General features: G+C 35.1%; 1 protein-coding gene across 4 annotated transcripts in view; it reads left to right on the top strand.

Annotated features, from left to right (window-relative positions):
• CD48 (CD48 molecule) overlaps window positions 1–23,193 on the top strand; it is a 170,928-nt gene that overhangs the window by 89,646 nt on the left and 58,089 nt on the right. For 3 of the 4 annotated variants that reach the window (XM_053705352.1, XM_053705351.1, XM_053705349.1), the window contains exon 2: window positions 21,277–21,591. In XM_053705352.1, coding sequence (XP_053561327.1) covers window positions 21,277–21,591 — 315 coding nt within the window. The remainder of the gene's footprint in view (window positions 1–21,276; window positions 21,592–23,193) is intronic. The other variant, XM_053705355.1, reaches the window with a different exon arrangement.

Raw genomic sequence — 23,193 nt, 5'->3', positions numbered from 1 at the left:
TCCATTGGGGCCGACTTATATTGTGTGGGATTAAATAATGACCTATTTTTAACTTCTGCATGTTTATATTTGTTAGAGTCAGGGATCTTGTTATTTACAATAGGACTATTGAGAAAGTATTTTTTGATACACAAATTGCGTATACATTTCTGCACTCCTATATAGGTATCAAATTTATTGATTCTATAGCTGGGTGCGAAATTAAGACCCCTGTCCAGAACAGAAATTTGTGCTCCTGTTAATTCTATCTTAGATAGATTAAAGATACCCTTTCCTTTCTTTGCGTTATTCTTATTCGTTATTCCATATTTGCATTTATTCATTGTTTTATTATTTTTACTTAATACTCTATTCTGTCCATATTCCTTCTCCTTTTGTTGAACAGATCCGAGTTTGTGCGATTGTATTTTCTTTTCCCTGCTTCTAAAAAAACCTCCTCATCTTCCTCTGAACTGAATTTATTTAAATCCTCAAATCTGTTATGTGTAGGAACATCCTCCTGATAGTAGACTCTTTGTTTTTTAAAAGGGTTTCTGGGTTGCTGCCAGTCATTATCCTCCTTCCTTTGTTGTTCTATACAATGGTAATTTCCCTTATGTTGTACATAATTACTATTCCTTGATTGATATTGATTATTTTTGTACCCTTGTCTGGAGTCCTTTTCATTGTTATGTGAATAGTAATTTTCTCTCTCTCTATGTGCCAAAGCAGCAAACAAATGGATATAACAAATAATGGTTACCGTGGTTCTTCTGTGCTAACTGTACGGACCTGCGTATGGTGTCGTCCTCCTTAAGTCTTCCTTCTTGAATCACATTTGCCGTGATACGCAGGGCCGGATTGGCCTACCAGGATACCAGGAGATTTCCCGGTGGGCTGTGGCAGCTTGGGCTGGAAAGCTACAATTTAAAGTGGTGATTAATGGATGCAGTTGGGTTGTAGGGTGCCTAAATAACATCAATCTGGTATTTTTATTTAATGCAGAGTAATATAATTTAATTCTAAAAGAAATATTGGGGAAGGAGTATCCTAGTATCCCGTTTGAGAAAAATGGGGCATGTGCATTCTACAGACTCAACGGAAAATAGGGCTGGTCTTTTTATTTTTCAGGGCTGCTTTTTATTCCCAGTCCGGCCCTGGTGATACGCCTCTGTATCCTCACACCCGCACTGCTCAGCTCCACTCAATACTCCCCCAAAACAACCCCTCCTCCTGGGATGACGTCAGTGCCACCTGTAGCAAATAGGAAAAGAGTCCCGTACTCCAAAAATGCAATAGTTAATAAAAAATATCCTTAAACGCCCAGGTGGAGAAACAAAGACTGATGGATCCAGAAGTATAAAAATACAAAATGTTTTTATTGGATATGGTTAAAAATCATGGCAGACTCCAAAAATAAGAGCAAGTAAAATACGTCTTACCAAAATTTGTGCTAATGAAGTGTTGAGTTCAATGCTGTTTGTTCTTTTAACAGCTTGTGTTGCTGTAAATTAAATAAAAAGTAATGCCACTTTTGTAAGTGACCCAGCAGTGAAACAGTTAATAAGGGGACCACACCTTGCAGTCTGTATTGTGTAGCATTTGCTAATTGCTCTAATTAACTGTTTCACTGCTGGGCCACTCAAAAAAGCTGGCCTTAGAGGAAACAATGCTCACTGTCTATTTACAGAACTTACAATACAAACTGCAGTGGAGCAGTGAATACCTAAATATATCAAAAGTGGTATAATATAGATTTTGGCCTAGATTACAAGCGGAGTGCAATCCATAGTGCTGCTATTTTTGCGCTCATATTACAAGTCCATGGTAAAATTCACGTTGGGTTAACGCTTGGACAAAAATTCCTTTTTCCAATAGAATTCTATGGAGCATGCTATAACGTCAAAATGAACATCATGATTATGGAGGGGGGGGGTTGAATTTGTAATGCAATTTTTGTTCTCTTTGAAATAAATAACTACAATTGTTTAAAAAAATGTAACTTGTACAAGTGCCCTTTAATTTGCTATGTAATAAAAGCTAAATCATTGACATACGTACGTACTGTGTGCATACCCTGTGCTTAATTGGTTAATGATAACTCATTTGTCAATATAGAAGCCACTATCAGCTCTTTATAAAGGTCTGGTGTTGATTATAGTTGCGCAGGGCATCCAGCGATTATATCATATTTTTTCCTGCAAACATTTTTTGATAATAAAAGTATATTTGATAAAAACGCTTTTATTAAAATGTGAAAAACATATGTGCACTATTATGTTCCTTGAAATAAATGTCCCATAATGTTCTAATAAATGATTTAAAAAATATTCTATCTTTGATTTATTCTATAAATATACTTTCTTCTACATATTTATACTATAAAATAAACAGTATACGTAATGAAAATGACATAGCAAATATGTGTAGCACTCAAATAAAGTTCTTCCTTCATTAATACATGTTTAAGACGTTCTTCTGATTGTCTATTAGCCTATTAGTTTAATATAAGGCTTATGTACTCTTAACAAGTGTTCAATTACACATTATTATTTTTTTAAATATATATTGTGCTAAACAATGGTGAATTAAACATTTAAACTATTACATCTTAACAATTTTTAACTGCCATATATGGTGAATGAGAATTTTTTAATAGTATATAGTATTTAGCTATTGTTAAACATTAACATTTCCATTATTGAACTAACCATTACTTAGCAACATATACGGTAATAAAAGGATTCTTCACCATATATGTTATTAAACAATTGTAAGGCTGTAATGGCAGTGTAACGCTGCTTATCAGCATGGAGCAAAATTAAGGGCCTGACCACTGCAGATATTACAGGGTGAATGTTTGTTGTGTGGTTACAATGTTGCATTGTGAAGGTTTTTTTTAATAGCCAGTGTCCTATTGAAAATAGCTACCTTGTTGAGATTTGCTACCTCTACCTGGGCATGCCTGATTCCAGCTTTGTTGAAGCACCCCTAGATCATCACCAATCCTCCACCAAATTTCACAGAGGGTGTGAGATACTGTGGCTTGTAGGTCTATCCAGGTCTCTGTCTAACCATAAAAACGAAAAGGTGTTGGGCAAAGTTGAACATTGGACTCAGAATCAGAGAATATGATCTTGAATCGGGCAGATTTATCTTTGTGAAGAGCGCATGAATCAAGCCATGTACAAGATTATCTTGGAAGAAAACATGCTTCCTTCTGCTCTGAAAATGTTCCCAACTCTGAGGATTGTTTTTTCCAGCAGGACATGCCACACAGCCAGGTCAATCAAGGTGTGAATGGAGAAGTTCAGGACTGTGGAGTTTACATTGGCTTACGATGTGTACCCTGTCCAGTCTGAGAGTGTGGTCTATTCCTGTGTTTTGTATTTACATAGGGGAGATTACAAAAGCTTGTGCCACCATGGGATGTTCCCAATTGTTGTTTTTTTAAAGTATGCATTGTGTGGGTGCTGGTTAGGGTCCCAGGAAGGGGGAGAACTTGACGTGGTCCTGGGCTTGATCCTTTGGCGCCAAATGTAAATGACTTCCACCAGTTTTGCTTTTAAACATTACTGTGTATCTACTGGCGAGTGCCAGGTTTTCTGTGTGTTTATATATATATATATATATATATATATATATATATATATATATATATAAAGCACATTACTCAAGCTCAGGTGTTCTCATGACAGTATATTGGAGATGTCTTTAAACCCAAGGAGTCTCATTCTAATATAAAGAGAAAAGGCCGGAATGATTCAGCCCATAAAGGTATTGTAGTGTATGGACCAGTCAACTTTGGGACACCTTGTAAATTGGTGACTGGCTAAGCAGAATATGGCCATATTGTGTGACTAAGACCTCAATTTTAAAATAAAAGCATAGGTGTTTTTTTGCAGGCAATTTTTGCAGCATGTAAAATTATTTTGTTTATTTGCAAGTGGATGAGCGGATGTAACTATTTGGTCTTATTGGCTGCACCCCCAAAGATTTATTTATATAACTTTTTTTGGTAAGGAGTGCTAAACCAAACTTTGTTGAGATGTTTATATGTATGAATATATATGAGCAAATAAAAAAGTCAAACACTGGTGTCAGCTCAAGTCTAATAACAGGCAATCTCTGACCAAATCAAGCCTCTGAATTGATAATAACAATAAACAATCAAACGTATAATGTCAGCAGAGCGAGACCATCAAACCGTTGATCAAATGCAGGTCTTGAGTATTCGGATTCCCCAGTACGCGGCACATTTAGACTTGCAAAGTTGCAACACTACAAGGCTTACCCTCCAGAAGATCCGTTCCTCACCGATCATCTAGGCGGGCTGTAGTAAGTTTAATCTTTGCATCCACATGCCTCTGAGGCTCGGTCGTATAATGTCCTCACTGTGGTTCAGCTGTGCTGCTCACTGCAAACTGTGGTTGCTGTTGTTTGCTGAGACATCCGTTGTGATACAGCTACTCAGATGGGGCTGGAATTGGTGTAAGATACACACTCACACCTGTCTTGTTTTAAGCCAATCCGAGACTGTAAGCAGGATCTGATTAAGACAAAAGCGGAGGTGCCAGGTGTTGTGGATAACACAGATCAGAAATGAAGGAATACCCTCCTTTGGCTTATAAAACAAATCTTCTTTATTGAGTATGTAGCATATTTAAAAGAGTATCAAAAGTACAACAGGCAGAACACGTCTGACATGTTTCAGCTTAGTAGCCTTAATCGTAGACGTGCCTGGAACAGGTGAACATCTGTTATTTAAAACAAGTGCTGTGTCTTTTTTTTTTTAAATATTTATTTACGGACCAACATGAGTACAAAACACAAAATCCGCCATGCAAGGCTTAATGTAATAGCCTATTACAAAAGAAATTGATGCCTTTATCTTAACTTAAATAATAATAATAGTACATATCCTTTGTTAATGAATTAATACATATTATACTCAATGAAGGTATTTTCTATTTATTTTATGCATTTAATTAGGGAGAGAAAAGGAAAAGAAAAAGAAAAAAGAAAAAACAACTATATTCATTCAATTGGTAAACAGTTTGATTCAGAGTCAATTTCATATTCCTCAGTTAACTTGTCAAGGAAAGGGAGATATGTATAACTGTAGTATTGGGGGAGAAGGAGGGGAGAGGGAAGGCAGGAGGAGGGAAAGGGGGAAAAAAAAAAAAAATCTCAGGGGGGATTTTGGTGTTACCATCGATCTAGTAACACTACTTCAGAATGCCTAAAAGGGTAGATTAATTGATCTATTTCTTCTGGTGGAAAAATCTTAATAAATGTCGACCACTTTTTGAAGAAGAGCATTATCTCTCTTTCAGATGTTAGAGTTGTGTCCATTTGCTCGATAATACATTGTTTTTTCATATAATTTTTAATTTCCAAAATACTAGGTATCTTGGGGGTACGCCAATTCTTAAGGATTAAGTTTCTTGTTGCCAAGATAGTCATATTTCTAGCCTTCAAATGTTCAATGACCATAGGTGATTCTTTGAGAAAAACAACTTCCGCCAGAGAGATAGAGAGAGGATATATCTTCAATGTTTTTTTGAGCCAAAATTCTACTCTTTGCCATAGCTGTCTTATCTTCGGGCATGCCCATAACATGTGGACAATATCAGCTGCTGGATACGCACACTTTGGACATATATTGAATTCATGGTTATGCCATTTATGTCCCTTTGATGGAGTATAATAAGATCTATACAATAGTTTGATATGTGATTCTCGCCAGCTTGCGGATAAAGTAGTTTGGGCCGTTATAGATATAGATTTTTCTACCTGTTCTATCTCCAGATTTAATTCTGGATATATGAGATTCCATTTCTGCGTTATCTGGCTTAAGTTAGAGTTTCCATGTGAGCTAGTTGCTAATTCATACCAAATTGAAACAGAGGTTAAATTATTTTTTGCAAGAATAGGCCAGCTATCTAATTTCCCCCATGTCCATACCCATCCGAATTTCTCAATAAGAGAGAAAAGGTAGTGCCTCGCCTGCAAGTAAGCAAAAAAGTCCTTATTATTCAATTGAAACTCTTGTTTTAATCTATCAAATGACTTTACTGATAAGGTATCTTGATCTATGAATTGCGTCATAAAGGTTAGACCCTTCTCCTGCCAAGTCTGAAATAATCGAGATTGTGTTCCTTGTTGAAATTCTGGGTTACCACATAAACATTGAAATTTTGGAATAGAAAGATCAATGTTTACTTTTTGTCCAAATTTTTTCCAAGCTTGTATTATTACATATATCGAGTTAATAGATTTCACCTTCTTTGGGATTAATTGTATTGGGCAATGGATTAATGCTATGGGATTATAGGGATATAGGATATTTTTTTCAAGTTTATTGTTAGTAAAATAGTCTTTGTTCTCAATCCAGTCTATCACTATGCGTGTGAGAAAGACTAAACTATATTTGCTAAGATCAGGCAGGGCGAGTCCCCCATATTTTTTAGGGAGATAAAGTTTATCTAGAGAGATACGGGGTCTCTTGCATTTCCATATGAAGTATCTGAGAGCTCTGTTCAGTTTTTTCCAGTCTTTTACTTTTAAAATAACCGGAACGTTCTGTAGGGGAAAAATGATTTTTGGAAGTAGAACCATCTTGAATAAAGCGATACGTCCTGATAGGGATAATGGAAGATTTTGCCAACTATTCAAATACTCTATTATCTTTGATAATGTGGGGGGAATGTTAAGATCATACCACTCTTTTGGATCAGCTGATATATTAATTCCTAGGTATCTAAAGTGGGAGATTACCTCCTTAAAGGGTATCAACTGCGGGGAAGCCTCATTTTTCCTAACCCATAAAAACTCTGATTTCGAGTTATTGATCTTGTAGCCAGCAAAGGACCCGAAGGAGTTAATGATCGACAGTAATCTTGGGATATTTTTTCCCGTGTCCGACATATAAATCAGCACATCATCCGCATACAAGGCGATTTTTTGCTCTAATGAGCCAATTATTATTCCCTCAATAGATTGCCTGATTTTAAGAGCTAGAGATTCCATCGCTAAATCGAATAGTAAGGGTGATAATGGGCATCCTTGCCTCGTACCTCTCTGAAGTTTAATTATCTTAGATTCTAGGTTACCAATGACCAATTTGGTAGAGGAGTTATTACAAAGATTGTCAATAAGAGAAATAAAATTGTCCTTAAAGCCAAAGTTAAACAATGTGGTTAGAATGTGTTGATGGTGTACCGAGTCAAACGCTTTTTCTGCGTCAAGCGCGATAATTGCAAGATCAGAATGGTCATATGCCGAAGTTTCTTGCAAGTTACTGAAATAGTCAAGGACAAGAAACAATTCCCTAACCTTAGCCGCTAAGTTACGTTTAGAGAGGAATCCTGCCTGGTCTTTGTCAATAAGAACTCCAATCTCACCCTGGAGTCTCTTAGCTAGAATAGAAGATAGTATCTTATAATCGGTGTTCAATAATGCAATAGGGCGATAGGACTCCTTTTTCACGGGGTCCTTCCCTGGCTTCAAGATCAGAACTGTAGTAGATGCAGCAAAATTCGGTGAGACAGGTTTTTTTTCTATGTAATAGTGATTAAAAAGGTTTCTTAAGTGAGGGATTAGAATAGGAGATAATATCTTATAGAACTCACTCGGTAAGGAGTCTGGTCCAGGAGCTTTTTCCAATTTTAAATTTTTGATAGCGCCTATAATCTCTTGATCAGAGATAGGAGAATTGATTTTGGCTATTGCTTCCTCAGCTAAACATGAGTGTTCAAGCCCTCTCCAGAATAATTCTGAAGCTTCTAGGTCTGAATCCCTAAAGGAATATATGTCCTCATAATAAACAGAGAAAGCGTCAATAATTTCTTTTGGGTCTTTAAGTATGGTATCTTGTTCAAAAAGTGAGTCAATAGTAGGACTTCCTTGCGTATTCTTAACCAATTTAGCCAGTAATTTACCTGCCTTATCGCCATATCTATAGAACTTCGCTCTGTATTTTATTTCATTTTGTACTGAAGTATGAATCAACATAGTATCTCTCACTCTCTTGGCGGAAGTATATTTCCTCCAATTTATAGGGGTAGGTTGCGCTAGGTATTTATTATAGGCGCTAGTAAGTGTTCTTAGTATTTCTTTTTCTCTATGTTCAGCTTTCCGTTTAAAATTAGCCATATATGAAATGATGTCTCCTCTAATTACTGCTTTGCCTGCCACCCATAATAAGCTCGGGTCATTAACTGACCCTAGATTTAAGGAAAAAAAATCTGTCATTTTAGTAGACAACCAGCTTTTGAATTTAGAATCTTTCATTAGAAATTTAGGGAAAAAAAAGCGGCGAGATTTACATATTTTATTATGCAGTGGAATAGTTAGAATAATTGGAGCATGATCGGAGATAGTAACTTGTGTTATTTTAGTTGTGGCTCCTGTTTTTAATATCTCCTCATTAACTAAAAATAGGTCAATTCTTGACAGCGAGTTCACGCTCCTAGCTTTGCACGTAAATTCTCTTTGAATAGGATTATGAATCCTCCATATATCCTTGAGAGCCAGGTTCCTAAAGATGGCCTTAAACATTTTGTTTTCTAATTTGTCTCTTTTGGAGATATAAGTGTTGCGTACTTGTCTACATCTATCTAGGGGAATCTGTGGAGTCATGTTGAAGTACCCTGCTACAATTATGTTGCCTTCACCAAGTTGTAAAATTTTAGTCTGTAATGATTCCCAGAATTTAGTTTCAAATTTATTAGGGGCGTAAATATTACAAAGGGTAAATACGGAGTTTGAACATTTAATTTTTAAAATCAGGATTCTACTTTCTGGATCATAGACTTCTAATAGTACCTCGTATGGGATATTCTTTCCTAATAAAATAGCTGTTCCCCTTTTTCTGCCTATACTAGGTGTAAAAAATACTTCCTTAACCCAAGAGGATCTTAGCTTTAATGATTCAATTGTGTTCAAATGAGTCTCCTGGATAAAGGCGATATCTGTGTTTAGTTTCTTTAAATGTGAAATTATCGTTTTACGCTTTATCGGAGTAGAGATACCTCCTACATTCCAGGAGGATATAACTAATTTCCTTACTTTAGTCGACATTTATCGAGAAATTTAGAGTGGAGCAAAAAGAAGAAGAAGGAAAAAAAAAAAAAAAAAAAAATGTATATACATGTATATGTGCATAAATCATAGCAGGATAAAAGATTAAGGACCCTCTCCCCTCCTCCCTCCCCCACCCCTCCACTAAAAAAAAATCCAACAAACTCCAACAACAAAAATGGATAAAAAGCATTCGAAACATCAGTGATAATCACAGGATTACTCTCTTATATAGAGTTTTAGATCAACCTTATTTAACACATCTTTCCGTATAGAACTTTTCTGCATCGGATGTGTTATCAAAAAGATATGTATAACCCTGAAATTCTACCTTAAGTTTAGCTGGGTAAACAACTGTGGCTGAGAATCCCTCCTTAATCAGTCTGCCACAGATTGGGGAGAGCTCCCTTCTCCTCAGGGAGGTTTCATAAGCAAAATCCTGAAAAAGTAGAATTCTATTTCCTTCAAGGAGGATAGGTGCATTTTTACGGGATAGCTGTAAAAGCTTAGACTTATCCTGATAATTTAAGTACCTCGCTATTATGGGCCTCGATCTTAATCCATCTTTACTTGACAGGGGGGATCTCCCCAATCTGTGAGCCCTTTCTACAGCTAGGGGTAACAATTCCTGCGAAATACCAAGCAGTTTGGGAAGAGTCTCAGCCATAAGTTTTATCAATTCTGTATGTTGAACCGTCTCAGGAACCCCAATTATTCTAACATTGTTTCTCCTGGAGCGGTTCTCTAAATCTTCAATTTTATTTTGTAATTCTGTTAATGAAAGTGAATTAGCCTTCAAATTCGTGTCATATGTTACTGTCAGATCTTCTAGATCGGACACTCTTTGTTCGACTTCCTGAATCCGTGCCGAAAATTGTTTGATTTCTGCTGATAATATATGTATATCTTGCTTTATTTCTAATCTAAGAAATTCAAATTTTGGATTCAGGGCTTCCATAATGCTATTTACTAATAACTGTGAGTTAGTGGCCTCAGTATGTTTTATAGAGGAAACTGGTTCAGAATGTAACTCGACCAAGGTTTCAGTAGCTGTCTTGTTCCTTCTATCTCTGGGTCTAGAAGCCATAGTTGGTGAAGTGTTTTTATTTTGAGATGGTGAATTTAGATATTTGTCCATAAGTGTTTTAATTGAAGGGAAAAAAAAAAAAAAAGGAGAGAGTGTACCTCCTGTTCCCTTTAAAGTGAACGTGATAAAGGAGTGTTTAGTGTTAGTGAAGAGAAAAAACAAAAAAAAAAAAGAAGAAAAGAGAGAGAGAGGAAAGAGAAAGAGAAAGAGAGGGGGGAAAAGAAAAAAAGAAAACAACCCACAGCAAATCGAGTGAAAACAAGTGAGAACAAGTGAATGTGTACCAACGTGTAATTTGTTAGAGTGAATGTGTAAGACTACCCAAGATCCTAGATCTTTGGATAGGTTGATTAAAAAATTACTTGTAAATTATAGAGGGAGAGAAATAGAAGTCAGTGTGGAAAAAAAACGTGAAAAAATCAAGTGGAATCAAGTGAATGTGTGATACGTGAATTTTATTAAGTAAGTGTGTAAGACCAACGAGGATCCTAGGTCCTAAGGCTAGTGTGGTTAAAAGACTATTTGTAAGAAAATTATTCTGATAGTCCTTAATTTATTCTTCCTGTATAACCTTTAATCCAAAGTTTAATTTTCTATTAATTGTGTCTGAGCAAAAAAAAAAAAATTGTTCCAGTTTTCTATTCTCAACTATGCCTAGCTCCAAAAAATTATGCGTGCCCTACTGTACACTAGAGCTAGTTCTTCTAAATATTATATAACTAACCTCGATGATGTGGGGGTAAAATGAGCCCTTTGATTAATTTATGTATGGGTTGTTTCTGGGCCTATAGCTGCCTATTCATCCCTCTGGTGTTCCCTTCCTATAAGTTTCTATACTGATACTTGATACTATATATATATATATTACAGATACATATATATATATATATATATTTACACTTATTATATCATTTTCCAACAAGTGTGCTATAGAACTAGAACATGGTGAATATATGATATATATATAAAAATACCAATATATGACTGTTAAGGGTACTATAATTGCCGTCAATACTAATATAGATATTAGGAGCACACAAAATTATGTATTGGGAATACCAATTATACCAAAGATATGTTATAGGTAACTCCTATATTGATGGTATTGTAAAAAAAAAAGGAAAATTGTAAGTCCATTGATATGCAGAAATTTTAGATTAACAGACCTTAAAAAAAAAAAAAAAAAAAAAAAAAAAGGAAAAATCAGTTGCTTATTTGCTAAAAGAGGTAGTATGCTATAATAACCACTTAGATATTAGGCAATAAAAGACATATTAAGGTATAAGATGCAAGAGTTTGCCAGTTCATGGTTAAAGTAGAATTTTAGCAAGACAAAAAGTCCCAAGCCGCAGGAGCTTATCTGCAAAACTTTCAAAATAGTGTCACCGCCTCTTTGTAGCTTTATAATAATTCTATTTCAGTCAGGAATATATCGTTCAGTTAATAATCCCAAGAGTAGGACCAGCTACAGTCCTAAGATAAAAATACATTTTTTCTCTTCTCCCTCTCTTTTAGGAGTAGATCAAATGATTGAGCACTTGTAGTCAGAGAGAAAGTGCAGGTATGAAGAAAGAGACTAAGTTAGCAATGTCTCGTTTGTAATATAGCCCTGGTGAAGACAGCGTCAGGTTTTAAAGAAGCAAGAGCTGATAGTACAAACACAGTATATTTCTTCTTACCCCCATCTGTGTCTGCACTGTAATTTGCTGATGAGGATCACACAAGGGGATTCACGGCTCCGCTTCCTAGCCTCGAGTTCTCTTGCCTCCAGGTGCCGTTCACGGTCTCTTTGCGATGGACCTTTCGACTGGCTCACCTATCCCTGGCAATCTCCCAGTCAACGGATTCATCCGCGTAGATCCGGCTGGAAGTGGGGAGCCGGTTCCGTTGTCCAACAGGCTGCTAGCCGCAAACACAGCTCTGCCGTCTCTCCACACGCAGCAACGGTGGGTGGGGGCGGCCACAGCTATCTCAGCCTTCAGACCGTTGAGTTCACTGGGGGTGGACGTCGATCTTCAACACAGTGGGGGGGCTCGAGCTGTTCAGGTGAATTTCAGTAGCTCTTGCTGTCTTGTATGCCTCCCCGCTCCAGCCAGGTGGAGGAGGGAGGAAGGGCTTCAACTGCCTTGATGTCTTTAGGCGTTAGCCTGATTTCCACGAGATTGAAAGAGATGCTGCTTGGGGTAAATTTCAATTTCTTCAAAAAAAAATAATTCTGTGTCAGCGTATGATCGATTTTTACGCTGTGGAGGATAACTGGACTGATGGTTTTAGCCAGCCGCAATGTTTCCCTCTGCGATAGAGGTTCCAGGCGCGATAACCCGCCAAGGTGTGGTTGCAGGGGAGCAGTACCTGCACAGGTGCAAGGTGCAGTCTATGCGCAGGCTCCTCCTCTTCCCCCCTCAAGTGCTGTGTCTTTATTGGTCATTCAATTTTTAATTTTTTTAATCAGTTTTAATTAGTTGTGTTCAACCAACCAAGTTAACCATTTGTATACTAAACCTTTGTTAAAATGACATGACTTGAACCAATGTTCCTGTATAATATAGTTGTAGTTAAACCAAGGTATACCTTGTCTTTTTCTAATATAAAAAAGTCAATGTAATATAAAAGTCAATGTAATATATTTTAAACCATTGTAAACTAAACAGTCATTGTCAAAATTGTTAATCATAGTATGCTCAAAACTCAAATGCTCATAGGAGTCTGCTTTTACTAATGTGTACTAGATATACTAAGAGGTGTATCAATCTAGCTGGAATAAATAATAAATAAAGGTTGTCATTATCAAAAATTGCAGGTCATAAAGTTCTAAGTGTGTAATAATTATAAATAGTCTTAGTAACCTGCTCTATAAGATATGTGCATAATTCATTATGACAGTATATATAGAGATCTCACTTGCAGAAAAAAGAGAGAGAAAGAGTTCATCATATAATAATAATAAGGGGGGGATCCCATTTGCCCATATTTAGTATTGCTAAAGTCCTCAATAACGGCAAGAAAAGAAAACTACACTACTTATAAATTCACTATCCAATGTTTTATTAATAATATGTTATATTACATTACATTGGGAATACTCAGATATACTTTACTTTGTTGATTGGTCACCTTTATAATGAATCAGGGGGAGATTAATGTTTGGTTTTATTTATTTATAATTTAATATTTAATCGTATAAACCTAATTAAGCTATATACATAGCCCTAGTATAGCCTTGATAGATATAAACCTAAGTATTTACTCCCAATAATTAATCACATCATAAATGCTGTTAAACCCATTGGGGGTCCTAGTTGCTAAGGTGAATATCCAAAAAACTTCCTGTTTGTGTACCAATTTAGTAATATCACCACCCCTTCTAGGTACTCTGACTTGCTCAATGACCATCCAGTTGAACGTTGAATTGTCATTATTATGCTCAATAATAAATTGTCTTGCTAACTCTGAGCTATGTTTAGATGTCTTGATATCTGAGAAATGTTGACGGATCCTCTCCCTCACCTCTCATGTAGTGCAACCTACATATTGCTTATTGTTGAAACTGCACCATAATAAATAGACAACATTTTTACTCCTACAATTTACACACAAATTCATCTGGTACTCTTTGCCCATGATAAAGCTTTTAAAACTCTTTCTTCTCTCTATAAAACCACAGGGTGTGCAAGGTCCATATCCACACTTGTACATACCCTTATTCTCAAGCCATGCACTTCCCCTGTTCCTCGTGCGTAATTCACTGGGGGACAAGATGTTACCTAAAGTTACCTCTCTATGGTAAGAAAACCGACAACCGCGTTCAACCACCTCATTTAACTGATCGTCAGCTTTGAGCATAGGTAAATGCTTCCTTATTATCTTACAAATTTGATCATAATCAGTAGAATACTAAGTGACAAATGAGATAGGTTACATAACTTCTTGGGGTTTACTATTCCTCTCTTTATCACCTCCTCTGTCTTTCAAAAGTGTTTGTCTATCCATAGCATCTACCTCCATTTTTGCTTTTTGTATAACCTCTGTATTGTAACTTCTTTGTTTTTAATCTCAAATGTCGGCTTTGTCTTTCGCAATCAGAAACATTAGAACAATTTCTCTTGGTTCGTATGACCTGACCCTTTGCAATCGCATAGGGGACCCTTTTAGGATTACAACGTTTACCATGTAACAAAGTATTTTCATTTATTGGCTTTCTATAGATAGTAGATAAAACTGATTTAGTTGAAATTTCTGATTTCAGAGTCAAATCCAGGTAATTGATAGAACTTTCATTAAACTCATAAGTAAATTGTAAACCCCAAGGGTTTTTGTTCAAATATTCAACAAAAGAAACTGCTCTCTCTTGGCCTCCTTTCCATACAAAGATGAGATCATCTATAAACCGATGATAGATCATAATATCATCAGAAAAAATATTGCCCATGCCATAAATGTGGGTGGCCTCCCACCACCCCATTACCAAATTAGCATAAAAGGGTGCAAAATTAGCCCCCATGGAAGTGCCTCGAGACTGTAAATAATGATTAACTTCAAATTAAAAATAATTATGTGTAAGCAAAAAGCGTGTTACATGTAATAGAAAGTCAACAAATTCTGCTGAATAATACGTTTGGGTGGTAAGAAAATGTCTTATCGCTCCTAGTCCCATATCATGTGGGATAGATGAATAAAGTTATACCACATCAACCGCCAATCAGGCATAACCTTGAAACCAATCTACTTTTGCCATTTTTTGTAGTAGGTGTTTAGTGTCTCTTAAATAACTGGGCAATTTAAGTACTAGTGGTTGCAAAATGCTGTCAAGCCACTCAGAAAGAGGTTCCAAAATGGAACCTATTCCTGACACAATTGATCTGCCCTTGACTGACTCAATAGATTTATGTACTTTTGGGAGTATGTGTATAATATGGGTAACTGGGTTATTGACCGTCAAAAACTCAAATGTATTGAGATCAAAATGACCATAGAATAGCCCATCATCTAATAAAGAGGCCAATTCTTTTTGAAACGTTCGGGTCGGATTACCCATTAGGAGCTTATAATCATTGATATTTGAAATTTGTCTCAAAATCTCACACTTGTAAGAGTTAACATCCCATAACACCACACTACCCCCTTTGTCCGCTGCCTTGATCACTAGATCATCATTTCTCTTCAGTGCATCAAGTGCTAGCCTCTCATCTTTAGAAAGATTAGGATAACTTTTTTGCGGTTTGGTAGAGAGATTAACTAGATCTAATTCTATTCTCTTTTGAAAGTTTACAAGTATATCCCCTCTACTTTGTATCAGGTAAAAAGATAATTTAGGTTTAAAACCTATGTGAGCGTTTATTTCACCTGCTCCTAAGGAGCTCTCTTGTTCTAACAATCTTAAGTTGTACATATCTCTCTCCTCTGAAAAATCCAAAAATGGGATTTCATTACTGTGAGTTAGTTGATCATTGTTTTGACTAATTTCCATTCCTGCTTCCGAATAATAATATTTATTTAGGGTAAACTGCCTTATCAGTCTATTTAAATCAACTAGAGTCTCAAATAAATTGAACCTAGTTGATAGGACAAAACCCAATCCTAAGCTGAAGAGTCTCTTTTGAGTGTCACTTAGTTCATACTTAGTCAAATTTATGACATTATTACACAATTCTAGTGATATTTGTTCTGCTTGTTCGATTTTATCTGTCTTTGTGGGTATCTGGGCTGACTTGTCTTTGGGATGGCCCCCCTTCTGCCCCCCCTCCGCCTCCTTTTAGGTTTCCTAAGGGAAGCTGAAAAACCTTTTCAATTTCGTCTGTATTGCTATCTGTGTTGCCTATACTAATGGTAGATACTAAACTTGATTGACTACTACCATTTTTGGGGTCACTTGTGTATTAGCAGTTCTTTCTGTAAAAGCTACTGGTTTCTTAAAATGTGGCTGTGGTTTCAGTATAGATTTAACTACACTATCATCATGTGTGGTAACCTTTTCTGTCATTTCGTTGTCAGTGTTGTCAGTATTATCTCCTGAATCGGAGTTCCCTGACATGTTAGTGTCTGAAATATTAGAGTTATTTTTGTTATTTTTCCTATTTTGCCACCTTCGTCCTGCATACCTATTCCTAGACCTGCTTCTGGGGCGTCTCTGCCAAATATATACTTTATCTTGTTTAAAATCTGACATGTCACGAGCAAATTTCTCTTGTTTATTCTTGATCAAATCCTTCTTTAATGATGTAATTGATTCTTTCAATATACTGTCATATTCTTTGTATTTGCATTCTAATTTACATAGATCTAATTCCTTCTGTAAAATCTCTATCTGTTCCCTAGTCATTTGGAGCTGTTCATCCTTAAACTCTATAATAAGCTCCATCAACCCGAATGAACATCCAGATAAACAATTGTTCCATTTATCTATGAAAACCTTATAATCAGTGCTGAATGTTGGAAATTTAATCCTCTTGGTATAATTTTCAGGTGGATATAATGTTCTAATGTCCATTTATCCCACTTTATTTTAGTTTCATTTTTCATCAATTGTTCCATATTAAGAAACTTATCACCCAGAGGATTAATGCTCTCACTGAAAATTCTTACAAAGTCTTTTTCTAGCTCTTCTAGGTCTGCTATAGAAGTGAGTGAATAAAATTCAGTTTGTTCACTTTCTGTTACCTGAGACATTTTGAGAATTCCTTCATCATTCTGGTTTATAAACGCTAGTTTACCTGTGTACTGGTTGTACTTAAATATACATAATAATACCAATATGGGTTTCTGTCCTTACCTCATGTCACTAAGTATTCAAAAATAATATGGAGGTTTTTAATGTTGTGTCAGTCAGAAACTATGCAGAGAATTGTAGCTCAAAAAGATATATTTGTAATGTTATTCTGTTGTTCTCAAATTATCACCAAAACACTTATAGCAATCTCTATGCAATGTCATCAAAAATGTTATATATATATATGTGTGTGTGTGTGTTAGTAGTTGTATATTTCACCTTCAATTATAGAAACATAACCTGTGTCAATATTGAAAGACTGCAGCAAATATTTGTATAGCCTTGTTGGAAAGCTATGTATTATAAACATGTATACTTTTGTGCTGTTTAATATACAACTGTCATTGTGTTAATCATATATTATTTAAACATTGCTTATGAATATTAGCAGAAGAGTCATAAAACAACTATTCACATAAACAATTGGGGGTAATGAGAAATAAATATGTTATAGAATAAAGAGATTTAAACTCTTAAAAGTAAACAAACATACTATTATATTATTTATTCTCTATGAATTACCCAAAATTGTCTGGAATAAAGGAAGGTATATCACAGGCTTCCTTAAATAAAAGCTTACCTATAACTCTATCCACATTCCCAAAAGTTTAAAGACTTTAAGTATTCAGTTCACATAAAATTAACTAGTACAATGAAGCTTAAAGGTAAACTGTTACCAATGCTGTTACTATCGATCGTAAATATACTCTGCTTATTGTTAGCAGCATGAACAACCTTTTCAACCTTAGCAATCTTTAACAGTCTTTACAGCAAAGATACTGTTATTAATTATAGTGACTATAATGACACACTAAGTTTTAACTTTTAACTTCCAATTCTACTACGATTCTAAAAATCGAACTTTAGAAACTTAATGAAAAACAGAGACAAAAAATGTAAAGCAGATAAATATAGAACATCCATGAGTGGGCATAACATGGTAAAATAAGGCACACGATTGGTGAACACAATGTGAGTCCATAGAGATGATGAACATTCAGTACTCTTTAAACAGATCCTTCAAATATGAAAACAGTCCAATGAATTGGCATAGCAGCAAAACCAGACGTAACTCCAATAATAATTGTGCCAAACAGACAGGTCAATTCAAAAGTAGAATGACTGAATAAGGCGAGCAGCAACACCGGTGAAAGTCAAAACAGATTTCTCCAAATCTTGTAAATGAGAGCAAATAAAAAACATGTAACACGATTTTTGCTTACACATAATTATTGTTCATTCAAAGGTAATTATTATTTACAGTCTCGAGGCACTGCCATGGGGGCTAAATTTGCACCCCCTCTTATGCTAATTTGGTAATGGGGTGGTGGGAGGCCACCCACATTTATGGCATGGGCAATATTTTTTCTGATGATATTATGATCTATCATCGGTTTATAGATGATCTCATCTTTGTATGGAAAGGAGGCCAAGAGAGAGCAGTTTCTTTTGTTGAATATTTGAACAAAAACCCTTGGGGGTTTACAATTTACTTATGAGTTTAATGAAAGTTCTATCAATTACCTGGATTTGACTCTGAAATCAGAAATTGCAACTAAATCAGTGTTATCTACTATCTATAGAAAGCCAATAACAGGAAATACTTTGTTACATGGTAAAAGTTGCCATCCTAAAAGGATCCCCTATGCGATTGCAAAAGGTCAGTTCATATGAACCAAGAGAAATTGTTCTAATTTTTCTAATTGCGAATGACAAAGCCAAGATTTGGTGTTGAGATTAAAACAAAGAGGTTACAATACAGAGGTTATACAAAAAGCAAAAATTGAGGTAGATGCTAAGGATAGACAAGGAAGTGATAAAGAGAGGAATAGTAAACCCCAAGAAGTTATGCAACCTATCTCATTTGTCACTCAGTATTCTACTGATTATGATCAAATTTGTAAGATAATAAGGAAGCATTTACCTATGCTCAAAGCTGACGATCAGTTAAATGAGGTGGTTGAACGTGGTTGTCGGTTTTCTTAACGTAGAGGGGTAACTTTAGGTAACATCTTGTCCCCCAGTGAATTACGCACAAGGAACAGGGGAAGTGCATGGCTTGAGAATAAGGGTATGTACAAGTGTGGATATGGACCTTGCATACCCTGTGGTTTTATAGAGAGAAGAAAAAGTTTTAAAAGCTTTATCATGGGCAAAGAGTACCAGATGAATTTGTGTGTAAATTGTAGGAGTAAAAATGCTGTCTATTTATTATGGTGCAGTTGCAACAATAAGCAATATGTAGGTTGCACTACACGAGAGGTGAGGGAGAGGATCCGTCAACATCTCTCAGATATCAAGACATCTAAACATAGCTCAGAGTTAGCAAGACACTTTATTATTGATCATAATAATGACAATTCAATGTTCAACTGGATGGTCATTGAGCAAGTCAGAGTACCTAGAAGGGGTGGTGAATCTGGTGATATTACTAAATTGGTACACACGGGAAGCCTTTTGGATATTCACCTTAGCAACTAAATGTTGTTAAACCAATGGGTTTAACAGCATTTATGATGTGATTAATTATTGGGAGTAAATACTTAGGTTTATATATATCAAGGCTATACTAAGGCTATGTATATAGCTTAATTAGGTTTATACAATTAAATATTAAATAATAAATAAATAAAACCAAATATTAATCTCCCCCTGATTCATTATAAAGGTGACCAATCAACAAAGTAAAGTGTATCTGAGTATTCCCAATTTAATGTAATATAACATATTATAATAAAACATTGGATAGTGAATTTATAAGTAGTGTAGTTTTCTTTTCTTGCCGTTATTGAGGACTTTAGCAATACTAAATATGGACAAATGGGATCCCCCCCCTTATTATTATTATATGGTGAACTCTTTCTCTTTTTTTTTTTCTGCAAGTGAGATCTCTATATATACTGTCATAATGAATTATGCACATATCTTATAGAGCAGGTTACTAAGACTATTTATAATTATTACATACTTAGAACTTTATGACCTGCAATTTTTTGATAGTGACAACCTTTATTTATTATTTATTCCAGCTAGATTGATACAGCTCTTAGTATATCTAGTACACATTAGTAAAAGCAGACTCTTATGAGCATTTGAGTTTTGAGCATACTATGATTAACAATTTTGACAATGACTGTTTAGTTTACAATGGTTTAAAATATATTACATTGACTTTTATATTACATTGACTTTTTTATATTAGAAAAAGACAAGGTATACCTTGGTTTAACTACAACTATATTATACAGGAACATTGGTTCAAGTCATGTCATTTTAACAAAGGTTTGGTATACAAATGGTTAACTTGGTTGGTTGAACACAACTAATTAAAAATGGGTCGTATGTTTTTCATGAATGACCAATAAAGACACAGCACTTGTTTTAAATAACAGATGTTCACCTGTTCTAGGCACGTCTATGATTAAGGCTACTAAGCCGAAACATGTCAGACGTGTTCTGGCTGTTGTACTTTTGATATTCTTTTAAATATGACTCAATAAAGAAGATTTGTTTTATAAGCAAAAGGAGGGTGCCAGTATTCCTTCACATATATATATATATATATATATATATATATATATATATATATATATATATATATATATAGTGAGCTTATTGAGAACCAGCACTTTTTTTCTACTATATACAGTATATATATATATATATATATATATATATATAACCACACTTCAAAGCCCTCACTGGACTTGCGTCAAAAAATAGACAAAGATTTATTAATAAAGTTTCAGGAAAGCTAAAGTGTTCTCCAATCAGTGCTCTAGCCATACAGCACTTTTGTTTTAGCTAGAGTGCTGATTGGAGAACAGTTTAACCAGTTGGCTCATAAAAAATATGAGTTTTGAAGTAGGAAGCAAGGGAATTAGAATGGCACAGATAGATTAAAAACAGCACATCTTTATTAGAAGTGATCAATTAACTCCTTCTAAAATATAATTTAGATTCCAAACCTGATTTTAAAAAATGTCAAGATAACCGTCACTTTAAGTACATTTTTAAAAAGTCAGAAACTAATAAACTTTAAAGAGGGAAACAACTTTTCGCAGTTATGGGCATGTGGTTTATAATGGCATCTTCTGTTTACCTGGAGCAAGTATTTATTTTTCTCATTCGGAAAAACACAAAACTATAATTTACAAAAAGCATTCACTCATTCTTCCTTCCTCTTTAATTTAATATAACTTAAGCAAGCAATTGAATTAATACTTGTATAGCTACTGCTTTAATCTGACTATTTTAATGCAAATTATTTGTTACACTTTATTAAAAACAATTGTGAATTTTAAATTGAAAATATCCCACTATCGTATCGCTAATCATTGCCTATTCTGTTTCTTTTTAGGAAAACAGGATGTCCTTTTCCAAGTGAATTGTCTTATAGGCGGTAATGTTACTTTGTCAACAAATGTGCAACGTCCTATATACGATGTTACCTGGGACTTTAAAGGAAATGAGAAAATATTCAATATTGCACGAATCACATTGTCAGAATTCAAGATCGTAAACCCACTTTTCGCCAATCAGATGGAAGTCTTTAATAATGGAACAACAGTAATAATCAGAGAACTGAAAATGAATGACTCAGGGATATTTATTGCTAGTATAACTTTGAAAGACTTTCAAAAAATAATCATAAACTTTAATGTGACTGTGTATGGTATGTATAAATATAAACAAATAGTACACACAACTCTCAGTTATAGTGAGGCAAACATTTTTCTGTGAGTTGTGACCTCCTAGATACAAAATAAAATAAAAGACTTGTACAGTATGTTTCATATCTTTGAGCCCTAATAACTTTTTAATGCAGTTTTTTACACATAATTTTTATGAAACAGTGTCAAAATGAGTGTAACTCTATTGTTAAATGTTTTTTTTTATGTGTTTTGCGCAACTTTTTAGTACCACGTAACAGTTAGCCAGAGCTCTGAAGTCATGCTAACTCAAAGCACGTTTTGTTTTTTTGGGGGGGTTATTTGATTTTAGTATAGGGATTTCTTTTATGCAAAAGAGCTAATAACTTTTACTTCAACTAGGGTGCTTGGACTAGGGCAATTTTTAGAGTAGGTTGAAGTGTTAGCTTAGGGTTTTTTTAAGGGGACTTTAGTTTTAGGATAGGTCTTAGTGGTTGTTGTTTTAGGTTTTTTTGGTAATGTATTTTTTTGGTCAGTTTTTTTTACTTTTTTTGTAATGATAATGGTGTTTTTTAATTTGTGTAACTTAGGGGTCTTAAGTTAGGGGTCTTGGGGGTTAGCTGTTAAGGGGTTAATAGGTTAGGGGTTCTTGCAATGGGGGGTTGTGTCTCGATTATGCAACACATCTACCTACTGAGAGCAGAGCCTATTTATTCCCCTGAACAAGCAATTTTGGGGTGAATTATCATATGACCGCTGCTTTTTAACTGCTGGTAAGTAGGCTGCACGGGCTCCATAAATTACATATGGCCAGATTACGACTGGAGCGCTATTGCTTGCGTGCAAGAGATATCTTGTTTTCGCAGTCGTTTGCGCGCAAGTTAAATTGTGCTCGTATTACAAGTTTAAATTAAATGCGAACCCGTGAGCACAATCACGATTTACGCTAGAATGATTATCGCTACCTCAAAGCTCTGGTTGACTGTTGTACGAGGAAAAAAAGTGTCACAAAACACATCACAAACACATCTTACAATACAGTTGCACTCATCTAAGAACACCATCTAAGAAAAACTATAAAAAAAAAAATAATGCAAATAAAAGTTATAAAGGCTTAAAGATATGAGATATCAGGCAGGCAAAGGGATTTGATATAGACATACATACATATACATGTCTAAAGATAGATATGTATGTATATATATATATATATGTAGCAATAGACGGGTCCGGCACTCAACAGCTTAATCGTTTGCAACATCCAGGGTGCTCCATGCAGGGAAAATACAAAATGTATTAGAAAATAGCAAAGGCACTCAACGTTATAAACAAAAGTAAATTTTATTTACCATGACGTTTCAGGGTGGTGCCCCTTCATCAGACGTAAATACAATGTGTGTAAAACCTTCCCCTTTAATACCCTCACCTTTGACAGACAGCAATATGTGACTGATCCCTGGCGTCCTCCATGCGAAACTGCACATGCATGAGAACTACTAAGGCAAGTCATGTCAGACAAACATCTAAAAACAAAATGGAAAATTACCGTTTTGTTGTTAGTAACGTAACAACGTAACTATGCGACTCATATTCAATCTATGGTGTGCACGGGAGCGTGTTCAATT

Source organism: Bombina bombina, chromosome 1 (assembly GCF_027579735.1).
Source record: "Bombina bombina isolate aBomBom1 chromosome 1, aBomBom1.pri, whole genome shotgun sequence".
NCBI classification, from domain to species: domain Eukaryota; kingdom Metazoa; phylum Chordata; class Amphibia; order Anura; family Bombinatoridae; genus Bombina; species Bombina bombina.
This window is presented reverse-complemented; position numbering and strand designations above follow the sequence as displayed.